The sequence below is a fragment of the Salvia splendens genome, chromosome 8 (assembly GCF_004379255.2).
Source record: "Salvia splendens isolate huo1 chromosome 8, SspV2, whole genome shotgun sequence".
NCBI classification, from domain to species: Eukaryota; Viridiplantae; Streptophyta; class Magnoliopsida; order Lamiales; family Lamiaceae; genus Salvia; species Salvia splendens.
This window is the reverse complement of record NC_056039.1, coordinates 30,741,328-30,754,236: the sequence shown is the minus strand read 5'-3', so window position 1 is coordinate 30,754,236 and position 12,909 is coordinate 30,741,328. Positions and strand designations below refer to the sequence as shown.

Below are 12,909 nucleotides of genomic sequence, written 5' to 3'. Positions count from 1 at the left end.
ATTTTTTTTAAAAACGAATGCTCAAAATGAAACGCATATACTATATTGGAACAGAAAGAGTATAGTACAATATAATTTATTTCTCTAGTGGTCAATTCGAACTCCAATAGTACTCTCTCCGCTTGATAATCACAGAGGTGTTTTATTTTTTATATTCAGTTTAGAAGGAAGTACATTTTCATATCTTAATTAAACTAGCTAACATTGATCAACACTTGCATCTAGATTAACTTGCAATAAAATTTTAGTTTTGACAAATTCATAAGGTTTCAACTAGGACTTAAATGTTGAGATAATTAGTGCTAATATAGGTGAGCGTGGGCATGCGATGATATAGTGAGAGAGAGAGAGAGAAGGAGGGTTTCGGGAATGCCCGCGAAAAAGTGGAGGGGGTCTGAGCTCTCTGCTAAAAAGCCCTTTCTCATCTCTACTTGTCTTTTTGATGCCATTCTTTTCCAACTTTCTCTCTCCTCCCTTCTAATTATTTATTCCTCCATTATTTATCTTATAAATTTTCTTTACTTTTTACCATTATATTTCATTTTATCTATTTCACTAATTATTACTCCCTATTTATTTGAAATAATAATGAAATCATATCTTTGCTGTTTGTAATTTAAATTTAGATCACTACTACTCCATTAAAGTAGTTCTAAAATAATATAGTCTCAATATTTTCATAAGTTATTTCAATTATATTTTTGAAACACACTATTTTTAGGTGCATATGTGCTGAATAATAAGTAGTAAATTATTTATCTTAAAACTATGTTTATGTAAGACTATTTTGTTAGTACTCTTTTTTCTATACTTCGATTTGACATTTTCTTCTTCTTTTCTAAAACTTATTAAATTCTTTCTTTGTAGCAATATTTCTTCGATTGGTACTCCAATTTCAGTCCCTACTAGGCGTCCAAACTTTGACATTTTACTAGGCATTTTACTAGGCATTCAATAATAAGTAGTAAATTATTTATTTTATGGTTCTGCGGCGGCCTATTGTGAGCCACCGACACCTCTGCGGCGGTAAAAAATGCTAGTACTCCGTAGTATTTTTTTTAAAAAAATTTTAATTTATTTTGTGATGATGTGGCATAAGAGTTTTTTGTGGCTGTGCTGACTAGGCGGACAAGTTTTTTTAGCTATGGCGTGACTATTCCGCCTCATTGTGGAATGTGGATACTCTAAAGGCTGGATCGGTCGACCACCCTGATCCAGTGATCCAGACTAAGTTGGTCGTCAGTAGTAGTGGCAAAGTTTTACTAATAATTTATAATTGTGAATATAAGTTGTTGAATGAAATTGGAATGATGAAATATCTAGTACTAGTAAGATACTATAAGATGCGTGATGAGTTTTGCAACGACGGAAACCAGCTTTTTGTGAAAGATTTACATTTATGGATTACACAACTTCCAAATCTTTATATTAATAGTGCTATGATTAGTACTTTAATTTAGCATGCATCGGTCACTAAATTTCTCTAGTAGTACTCCTATTTACCACTTGGTACATTTGTAAAACGTTTTTCAACTACCTATTAAATACTTGAAGACAAAATTTATGATTGCAAATTTCTAATGCATGGTTTCAGCGCTTCATTCTGTTAAATAAAGACAAATGTAATTTAAGTTTAACTGAATCAAATATTTCTAGTAAACAAAGATAAATGTCATTTTCACTATGCCTCTCTCATTTAGTTGAGTCATTTAGATATCTGCCCCATTGCATACATAGACTCATTTATTAACAATTACTAAATCGAAGTGTCGTTTATTAAAAAATAAATAAAATTCTGGAGCCTCGTGATAACATAAAAAGCATATGCTTTCGCTCGAAACTTTTCTATCTTCATTTTGGACCACTTTAAAGTTTAAACAACTGAATCATCACTTCTATTTGTGTCTAGTGATGTTGCTGTAAGCATTTATATATCTACAGATACACCTCAAATGAAATTTCTTGACTTTTAAAGTTTAAGCCTTTCGGAACATTATTGGTGCAAATAAAGATCAAAATTTTTATTTCTAATAGAAAAATAAATAAAATTGTAAAGAAAAATAAGGGTTAATTGGTTGTTATACGTACAAAACCAAAATTGGATTACTTAGTCGTCACTATATATATTCCTTAACAACGAATAAAAAAAAATCGTGTGGAATGGATAAGTCGAACGTTTCGAAAAAAACAAAAATAGCTTTGAGTGGAAAAGTAATTTAATAAGTATTCATTTGATAACAACATGCATGCTGAAATTTGGTCAAAGACATGATTATGTGGATGGTTAAGGTAAAGTTAATGTGAAATCATGACAACTAATAGAACAGAATGATTCTTAAGCATAATTAGATTTCCATAAAATTTGCTTTAAACGAGACTGCACGTAAGTTCAATTTGCGGCTAACACTTTCATCATTACATATGCCGATCTGTCAACCCCTAAATTGCTTTCTTGTATGTATCACTACTATTATTTTGATTGTTTCCTTAAAATTTGGCCAATACTTTATAATTTGTCATCATGAAATTTTGTTTCTTTTTGTTTTAGGTAAGCTCCTGTTTAAGAATAATGTCCAAATATGCATCTGAGTTAGTCAAATTTTTAAATGTGGATGATTTTTTAGGATTTAAACTACCCATAATATTCAAACAATTGTTGAAGTATAAAAACCTAATACAGTAGTATTAAAATTAGAGGCACTACTAGTACTAACAGTGTAACCCAGCCATGCATTCATGTTATTTAAATATGCAAAAAAGGTTTTCGATCAAACTCTTCCAATTGATGTTTCAATAATTTTATAAATTAGTTGATTAATTTTCACGAGTAAGAAAAGAAAAAATAAAATTGAAATTCAGTTTGTGTCGCACATATATGTTCAAAACTTTGTAATCGAGTTTTTGGTATTTTGTATGGAATCATTATGCAATTAACTCATGTCATCACAATTGATGAAACGTAAGAATATTCATTCACTTAAGATCCTGAGCCTCTGCTATATGCAGTACATATATTAGGATTATCGATTGCATTAGCTTCTAATTTCCATCATTATCCAAGGTGGGATGAATTTGTAATTCAATAATTTACTTCAATGTCCAATACAATCGGAAAATATAGGATACCAGTACTTGAGTCCCTTATCCTTAACTGATTATACGAAAGAAGTTATTGCTGAATTAGGTACATGATTAATTTTGTTATATTTCAAATGAATAACTTAGTACATTGATATAGTTATACACGGCAGATTGAATATAGTGTTTCCCAAACAACTAGAATTATTCATAAACATCCACCTAGGATGTATGAAAATGTAGAATAAATTACTAGTAGTACTCTACTAGACATGATAATATAAATATTTTAATCTCAGTAGTAAGACCTTTGTCTTCTTAATAAGGTTAATTAATGATTCCTCTCAAATCTACAATGCTACCGCCTCGTACGGGTAGATGTATTTTTAATAAATAATTGAACGACCATACTAATAATTTTAATGACATGAATCTCCAATCTTGTCGTTGCCCTATATTTCAATTATTTTTCTCAGAAACCGTGAAATTGAGATCAGTGAATAATTATTGGTTGATCCAAGCGAATTGTCGAGCTCCGAGTTTTTCCATATAAGTATTTCTTTTTTATGTATTAGTACTAGGTTATTTAGTATTCTGGTGTAATGACGTATGTGCCCTTATCGTAATGTCCTGCTTGGGTTATATATAGAAATATATGTAGGCCAATTTCGGTAAACTTCCCCTATTTGAAAGTAAAGAATATTCTGCCGTTCATTTACCCCTAACCATATAAAAATTACTAGATCCGGGCGGTGATGCAAATAGAAGCTTATAAAATGTTGAATTGTGTCACTATAATTAGTGTTTCCTTTTCCACTTTTTTTAATACAGTTTTACAGACTTAATAACTGACGATATCTTAAAAATGGCAAGTGTAAATGAAGGCTTTTGGAAGACGAGGGGCAGTCTTGACTTTACCCACCAGGAGCGACATGGGGCATCCTAAATTGTCAATTTATTGCAAGGCTTTATTATTTGCTAGTTAAAGAGCTCTTTTTCCTCAGTGTGTGCAGTGAATTAAAAGCATGAATGCGCTGATGCGATTTCAGAGCGCGTGTAAAGCGTGCTTTTCTTTCATGTGATCCGTGAGCAGGATCATTTTTGCTAGTATTTCCTTTTTCAGACACCAGCCAAATGCTTGTACAATTTATTAAGTTCATTATTTTTAACTATATGTGTATATATCTATCATTATTGTGACGAACGAGTTTATTTTACAAATTTTGAAATATTTTGGAATATACTAGTTTAGTACTTTATCCGTTTATAATAGTAGAGTCATTTTGGCATTTTGATACATTCCATAGTAGTGGCATCATTTCCTTTTTTTAGTAAAATTCAACATATTTCTTCTCACTTAATTTACTTTCACTTACTATAATCTCTCTACATCTGTCCACCTTTTTCATTTTTTTCATTTATTGCATTACTTAACTCAGTTAACATAATTTTTATTAAATCGAATGCAGAAAAGAAAAAATAGTACTTAAATAATTTGATACTCTATAAATCCAGAATGTAAGAATAGAAGGTTTGGAAAGGCGCGTGGGGAAGAAAGCTATCCGAAAAAGGATAAAAGAAGTATGTCTATGTTGGGTCATTATCAGTTGGGCCTTGTGTAGTAACCCGTTTTGTCCGGGTTACTATCCTAACAATTCATTGCCCCGCTCTGACAACTAACTTCCTCTTTTCTCCTCCCTCTTTCTCTATAATTACCACCATATCCTTTTCTTTTTCCTTTCCCCTATTTAATTTTGAAGCCGGGGGTATTTCTGTCCTTTAACCGTTACTAATAAATCTAATCCCAACAATATTATGTAGCGATTAATGATTAATGCACTAGGTGGGGCCGCTCTTTTTTTCTACTTCTAAAAATTCCTTTACCTCCCTCCTTTTGCATTGCTTTGTCTGTATCCCTATTTCTTTTTCGGTAACATTTTTTACATGTTTTATTTGCTCATTTGTGCCTCCAAATTCAATCCACTCTGTATTGATATTTAAGATGATATTATATTGAGTTGAAACTATATAATAGTAGCTATTTGTTAGTAGGGCTGGGGAAAAATAGCGGAATATCGAAATACCGGTCTTATCGTACCAAAAAAATACCGAAAATATCAAATTTTCGATATACCGTAATTTTCGGTACAGTATGATACCTTACCGAAAGATTTTGGTAAGGTAACGGTATGAATTTTCATATACCGGGGTATACCGCGGCATATCGAAATTTGGTATATACCGTAAATTAAGGTATATACCTTACAATATAAATATAAATTAAGGTATTTTTAAATTATAAAATATATTGAGAAATATAAATTTAATTATGAATAAATTATATTTAATATATTTTTTAAATTATAAAATATAAATAATATTCTAAAAACTCAAATATTTTATTTACATTGATGTTGAAAGTGAGGTATACTGCAAAAGTACGGTATACCGAACTTCGGTAAGGTATACCGAAAATGAGGTACGGTATTGATATGGAAATTCGTCATACCGAAAATAAGGTATACCGAAGTTCGGTATACCGAAAATTTTGGTGAGGTAAAGATATGATATTTTCGCATACCAAATTTACGGTAAGATATACGGTATAGTGGTTTCGATAAGGTATACCGTACCTACACACCCCTATTTGTTATGACCTTCCCTATTGTCGGCTTGCGGGCATCTCTCTAGAGGGCTTTTATGGACCTTAATCTAATCATAGCTCTGCTCGACCAAATTTATAATAATAAAAATAATAACAATAATAAAACACGTGATGCATATTAATATCGTAAAATTAGATAATGGGGCATCAATGCAGTTCATATTTGGTTATTCAATTATAGTTGACATATTTTGAATATTATCGAAAATAAATCGAACTTTAATATAAAGAGGAAATTCTCATTTATTTATACTCCTATTTTTTTTAACAAAATTAATAGTTTTGCCTAGACTCCTGCTCATAGTTGATTTGGAATATTGCCCAGTTCAATTTTAGAAGTTTTTTAAATTGAAAAAATTGTGTGATCCAAACTCTCTTTTTCGATCTTATGATGATTTATTAGTTTTTCGAGAATTTTTATAAATTCCAGAATCAAGAATATTAACGTTATTGACTTGGTGAGAAATTGCAGCAATTTTTTATATTTTGTTTTATTTTTCATACAATTAAAAACTCTTAAGATATTTTATATCACAACATCTCATGTGCACAATTTGGTTGCAACAAAATACAAGGTGGTAAAGGAATCAAAAAATTGGGACCATCTTTTCCTACTGAAAATATGGCCTAATTGCCATCCTTAGGGCATCATTAACTCCGGCCCGGTTTCAGGCCCCAAGTCCCCTCCACGTCATCATTCCTCTACAGTTGCGGCCCAGGCCCCAACTGCTCTAACCCTACAGGCCACAACCTGGGCCGCAACTAATAAATGACATTATTCACAACTTCAACATATTTGACTCGTAAATGCAATTCGTTGAACAATTCAAACCGGGAAAATAAATTGTTCATTCGAAAAAAGAAATTACAAATCCTAGAAAAAAAATACAAATGCAAAAAAACTAAAAATTATAACATAAAAAATGCAAAAAATACAAAAAAACTAAAAATTATAACATAAAAAAATGCAAAAAAATTAAAAATTAGCAAATTGGATCCGCCTTCCCTCTTCTTCATCTTCCTCCCTCTTCTTCCTCTCCCTCTCCCTCTCCCTCTTATTCCTCTTCCACATGCAAAAGCAATCAGAAAATTGGGCTCCGTCACCCATCTCTCTCTCTCTCCCTCTTCTTCCTCTTCTTCCTCTTCCTCCCTCTTCTTCCTCTTCCAATTTTTGGCAAAAATTGCTTCCTCCGTGACGGCCCCGAACCATCCAACGCCGGCCAGGCCGGACCGCGGGAGCGTCACCGGGCAGCAACTGCGGCCCCGGGACCGGCCTGGGCCGGTACTCGCGTTTTGCGGCCCGGCCTCCCCCGTTAACGATGCTCTTGTTGATCCAACAAAAAAAGATAATATCAACTGCGGTCACCTAAAACTAATAGTCCCTGAGAATTTACAAAAAAGAAAAACCCTAAACCATTAAAACTTGCGAGGCCAAACTTATTAGATTTGTGGAAACAAAGTACTCCCTTCATTCCATAGTAATGGAGGCATTTCTTTTTGGCACATAGATTAAGAAAAATTATGTTAGGTGAGTTAAGTAATGAGATAATAAAGTGAAAAATGAAAAAGGTAGAGAGATGAAGAAATAATAAAGTAAGAAAGAGTAAAATAGGTGTGGAGAAATGTGTTGACTTTTACTGAAAAAGAGAAATGATTCTATTACTATAGAATGTACCAAAATGACAAAATTACTCCATTACTATGGAACGAAGTGGTTAGGAGGAATTAGAAGAAAATGGAATAAGCAATTAAACATTTTAGGTAACGTAACTTTCGTACCTAGACAAATTTGACAGCTAAAAGAAACTTTACCAAACTTTCACTTTAAATATCATACTTGGGAGTATTAAATTGCTGCGTTTGTTTCTTGTTGCACCATTAGTACTGCCAAGCGGTGCTGATGCAACTTAATCCTCCTACTAATATTTATTCAATATTTCTTGCATTTTCTGTGAGATTATTTAAGAATTATCTTGAAGACGATTAAAAGGAGATCTGGATTAAATCTTGAACTAGTTTTCTTGGTCTATTATGGTCCATCATTGGTCCCTTACGTATGATGTGTTCAAATCAATATTTAAGACATCTAGCCATCTAGTCACCACTCTAATTAAGTTAAAGAAACAACCAAACATATGTGAGTTCTCTTTTTTTTTTTTTTGGTTGATGTGGGTCAACTATTATCCTACTACTCTAGTATGCTTGAAAATTGAAACAAGTAAGTTATCGAAAATTAAAAAAAATGAAAGTGAATTAAATAAGGCAAAGGACAGGAGGGAGATTTGTTGAAGTGGAAGGGGACAGAATAGACATCCCCCGAAAATAAAGGGGGCTTTTGTACACAGAGATGATCACAATACATACAGTTGGGTATATCTAATTATAATTATTTAATTTCTCACACATTCACTCTCTGCCACACACATACATCATCAGAAGTGTAGCTGTTTCCTTCGCCCAGCAGTTGCAGCGCTGCTCTTTTGCAGGCCCCTCATATTTATACATAAATTTATATCGAAGATCAAAGTAGTGTTATCCAATTTGAATATAAATTGTGCGTAGGGGTAGGGAGTAGCGTCCTTTAAAATATTTCCAGTTTTGTATTAATACAGCTTAAATACACGAGTTAATAATAAAGTCTGATTTGATGTACAGAGCGGAGAAAGGCAAAGGCAGCCCCATTTTAGTGAGAGAGAGAGAAAGCTAATGCTGCGCTGCTAAGTTAAATAAAGGTTTCCCTTCTCTCTCATCCTCAGCTCACATTTTGTATGCTTGTATATGGAAAGTAGAAGCAACACGCATCACCTCATAATTCCCTGTTAATCATCGGAATTCTCCTCGATTAGGTTTCGAATATGGTGTGTGGTATGATCGATTTGAACACTGTGAACAATGATGATGAAACGGCGTCGCCCTGTGGCTCGCCGTCGTCGGCAGCGGCCTCCGGGAGCTTCGAATTGGCTGCGCCGCCATCGGTGTCTATGGAGCTCTGGCACGCATGTGCGGGGCCGCTGATTTCGCTGCCGAGGAAAGGGAGCGCCGTCGTCTATTTCCCCCAGGGACATGTGGAGCACCTCCCTGAGCATCCTGCCGTAGCTTATGATCTCCCTCCCCACGTCTTTTGCCGTGTTGTTGATGTTAAACTCCATGTATGTTCTGTTTTTTTACCTCTTTTCTGGTGTTGAATTGTTGAATTTTGGTGTTCGGTTGTATTGAAATGTTGGAGGTTCTGTTGGTAGGCGGATGCGGCTAGTGATGAGGTGTATGCACAGGTTTCACTCATTTCGGATCAACAGGTACAGCTAGATGATCCTCTTTGTATGACTGCACCTGCGGTTCTGTTTGCTATTAATGTTGATTTTTGGAAAAATAATTGTAGAAGGTTTAAGTTCTACTTCTGATTAATTATTGCTACTTTCTTTTTTTTTTGGCATTATAAATCAATTTTTGTAATGTAATGCTGGTGTTCAATCCCTCTCGCTAGTTTAAGTTTATATGGAAGATTGCTTAGGTTCCGCTCTAATTCTGTATTTTGATTTGGTAATCGGCAAATTTAGGAGTTTTGTCTTTCTTGGGAATGAGTTTGATGTTAATCTTGGACATGTGGTTTTCTTTTTTCTTTTCAAGGGAGTTGATCCTTCTTCCTCCGAATTAGAAAGGAGTATCATTTTCCTTCTTGCGCAAATTTCTATTTTTGGGTAACTTAGTTATCAGTAATGGTCTGCCTTCTTTTGTGGAGTATCATTATCAAGATACTCCTGTGATCTAAAGAGAATTTTTATCAAGTAAATTTATTTCAGCAGATAGAGCAAAAATGGAGGGAAGGCATAATAGAATCTGAGACAGAAGACGAAGATCATGAAAGTGTGGGGAAGACTATGACACCCCACATGTTCTGTAAAACTCTTACCGCATCAGATACCAGTACACATGGTGGATTTTCTGTTCCTCGTCGCGCTGCCGAGGACTGCTTTCCTGCACTGGTAGCTAAAGCCACAGTACCCCCCCCCCAAAAAAAAAGATGTTAAATTGATTAGATCACAATGCATGTCCAATTGCTGACCCCTTGTGTTATGTTTGTAGGATTATAAACAACAGAGACCTTCACAAGAGCTTGTCGCTAAGGATTTACATGGAATTGAGTGGAAGTTCCGGCATATCTACAGAGGTGAGTGATAATGCTTACTTAGGTGGTCACAATGCATGTGAGCGCTATTCAATCACTTTGTATTCGAAAAAGAATCTCAATAGTTTTTGTTTTACAGGTCAGCCTCGAAGGCATTTACTCACTACTGGTTGGAGTGCATTTGTCAATAAGAAGAAGCTGGTGTCTGGAGATGCTGTCCTATTTCTAAGGTTGGAAGATTATGCAATTACTTAGGCTATAGTTAAATTGATGGACTCTTACATAGGAATATTGTTGCAGAGGTGGTGATGGGGAACTGAGGCTTGGAATTCGTAGAGCTACGCAAATCAAAACTGGTGCTACCACCCTCCCCCCCACTAGCCAACAGTTCAACGCTAGTAGCATTGCTGCAGTAGTGAATGCAATAACCACTCAGAGCACATTTGATATTTGTTATAATCCAAGGTATATTAGTTACTATATGACTTTTGCTGACTGTTTTTAAATCACTTGATTTTCTATTATGTTCCCTAAGCTTGCTGGAGGAAGTAATGCCATATAGAAAGAGCCTACTGAATGTTTTTCTTTTTTTTTATCAGTGCTGAATCAGTTTTGGATACCATTATTTTTTCCATTTTTGTTCTTTTAAAATGTTATCTGAATTCAGACAACAGAGGCGTCTGCAAACACAGCCCATGTTTACCTTTTTGTGATTATGGCTGGATTAGTATTTTCTTCTTACTGTAACATAGCAGAATCCTTTATTGCTGTAAATCTTCATTTGGTTGTGGGTGTACTATTTCTGTTACCAAATTTTTACATATCTTCAACAATTTGTTACTTATCTTACTAAGATTATATGCTTGTCTTCTCATAGTACTTATTTTTTGACCTCATGTGTCTGAATCTATAGTCACGTTATGCAGAGTGCGGTCTTCAGATATTATTGTGCCTCATCACAAGTTCTGCAAGAGCCTTACACAAAGTTTTTCATGTGGAATGAGGTTCAAAATTCGTTTTGAAGCAGAAGATTCTTCTGAGAGAAGGTTGGTTTCTTTTATTTTAAGTTTTTCGTTCTTATCTGATACTATTAGGTGACTAATTTTACTTTGGCAGGTGCAGTGGCCTCATTGTTGGTGTCAGTGATGTGGATCCTGCAAGTTGGCCTGGTTCAAAGTGGAAATGCTTACTGGTTAGTTTCTGGTTGATTTAGGCTTTTATATCATACTATACTATCTTTGTTTATGCTTTATCTGGAGCAAATTTGACTAGAGGCGTCTTGCCACATACATCATAGTCTGAGTCAGTTAACCTATTTGAGAGATGGATTTAATTAAGTTTTTCTGTTTCTGATTGTGTCGAAAATACCATGTTATATCCTGGGCTGTATTTTTATATTAGAAACTTTAAATGATTGGTGCAGGTTAGATGGGATGATATGGAGGTTAATCGTCTTAATAGGGTATCTCCTTGGGAGATTGAGCTGGCTGGTCCTATGTCTGGATCCAACGGCTTTGCGTTGCCTGGAACCAAAAGAAATAGGACAGGCTTCCCAGCAGCGAAGCCCGATGCTCCCATTCACAGAGGTTTGCACCTTATTCATCCAGGCTGGAGCTTGGTTTTTCTCCCCATTTGTTACTATTCCACCGGAATGGCAAATGCTTCTTTGAGACTAATTGCTAGTATCCATATGCTTCTTACAGATGGGAACGATGTTTCAGACTTTGGAGAGCCTCTAAGGTTCCAAAAGGTCTTGCAAGGTCAAGAAGTATTTCCTTTCGGTTCTCCATATGCCGGAGGTGAAGGTTCCCGGAATCACCTATCAGACATTAGGGGATATCCCAACCTCAGCGGCTTTCATGCTGGCGGAAACAGCATCAGGCAACATCATGCAGATACTCGGAATTCGTTGGAGAGAACTGTTGCAGGTGAATCCTTTCAATTCCGTAAGGTCTTGCAAGGTCAAGAAACAACACCAATCCTGTCTTATGGAAGAGGCCCACAGGAAAAGAATGCTAGTAATGTGTTTAATGGGATGCAGTTCCCCAGGAATGGGAGTTGCTGGTCCACCGCACCCCAGTACAATGTTAGTCCCCACCTTTCACCATCAATGATTCGAGGGTTATCACCTTCAATACCGTTGTTGCAGCAGGCAAATCCTCAAAGCTCTCAAATTACGTCCCTGCTTTACGGCCATCAGAATATGCATGATACTAGCAATCCGGATTCGTACCGTGTTTCTCAAAGAATTCCAAAGAAGTTTGCACCATACGAAATCAACACCAAGGACAATCTGCAGCATGGATACAGATCCCCCGAAGCCCCTAGCCCAACAGTGTCAGCTCATCGTCCTCTCCTTACTCAACCGCTATTCAGGGACAGCAATAATTTTGTGTCCATGTATAAAGACAGTTGTAGGCTCTTCGGATTCCCTCTGACTGAGGGGATGAATGCAATTGGAAAGGCAGATAATCAGGTTGCTCCGTCTGCTTCTGCTTATGGTCATGGGAGCAATGAAGAACAACTGTATCAGCCTCCATTAGTGACCAAGGTTATGGCTAGCAGCTGTACTAAGCCTAGCGACATGCACGCTGTGAGAGACAGGCTTCTCGATATCGCTCTCTAAACATATGCGGAGGCTGAGAAGTGAGCAGGCAGCAGCTCTTTCCACCGCAGGTACCCTTGCTTTTGCTGCTTTTACTTTTGAATTGAAGATACATGCAAGGATGAGAAGAGTGGGATGTTTTTGTTTGGGGTGGAATTGAAGAGGTGCCTCTGGACAAGTAGTTGGCTGATGACAATGCTTTTCTATGTGTGTATTATTATTTCTAGATCCTAATATCTCAGTGCTGAAATCACACCACTGACTACTGAATCCTATTTTAAGTGTAAATCATCACTTAATTATCTGAATGGATAATAATTGTGTACACTCTGGTTGCAACTAAGGTGGTTCGATTACTACTGTATGAACTATCAAGTATGAGCAAAGTTTAGAAAATTATCTACTTCCCAATTTATTTACTACTAATATATTTTC

The 12,909-nt window shown here is 35.4% G+C and overlaps 1 protein-coding gene across 7 annotated transcripts; it reads left to right on the top strand.

Moving 5' to 3' along the window:
• The first annotated feature begins 8,158 nt into the window (after window positions 1–8,158).
• Window positions 8,159–12,877, top strand: LOC121742974 (auxin response factor 3-like). Of its 7 annotated transcripts, none has more exons than XM_042136129.1 (12): window positions 8,159–8,307; window positions 8,399–8,475; window positions 8,590–8,892; window positions 8,983–9,039; window positions 9,544–9,726; window positions 9,827–9,911; window positions 10,009–10,099; window positions 10,170–10,334; window positions 10,796–10,915; window positions 10,986–11,061; window positions 11,293–11,455; window positions 11,573–12,877. In XM_042136129.1, exons 3-12 carry the CDS (start codon window positions 8,599–8,601, stop codon window positions 12,493–12,495), a joined length of 2,157 nt encoding a protein of 718 aa, XP_041992063.1. In that variant the 5' UTR covers window positions 8,159–8,307; window positions 8,399–8,475; window positions 8,590–8,598; the 3' UTR covers window positions 12,496–12,877. The 7 variants fall into 7 exon arrangements, with proteins under 7 accessions (XP_041992063.1, XP_041992069.1, XP_041992067.1 ...); XM_042136132.1 differs by having other exon boundaries at window positions 8,177–8,297; XM_042136135.1 differs by having other exon boundaries at window positions 8,399–8,892; window positions 9,547–9,726; window positions 10,992–11,061.
• The last annotated feature ends 32 nt before the right edge of the window (window positions 12,878–12,909 follow it).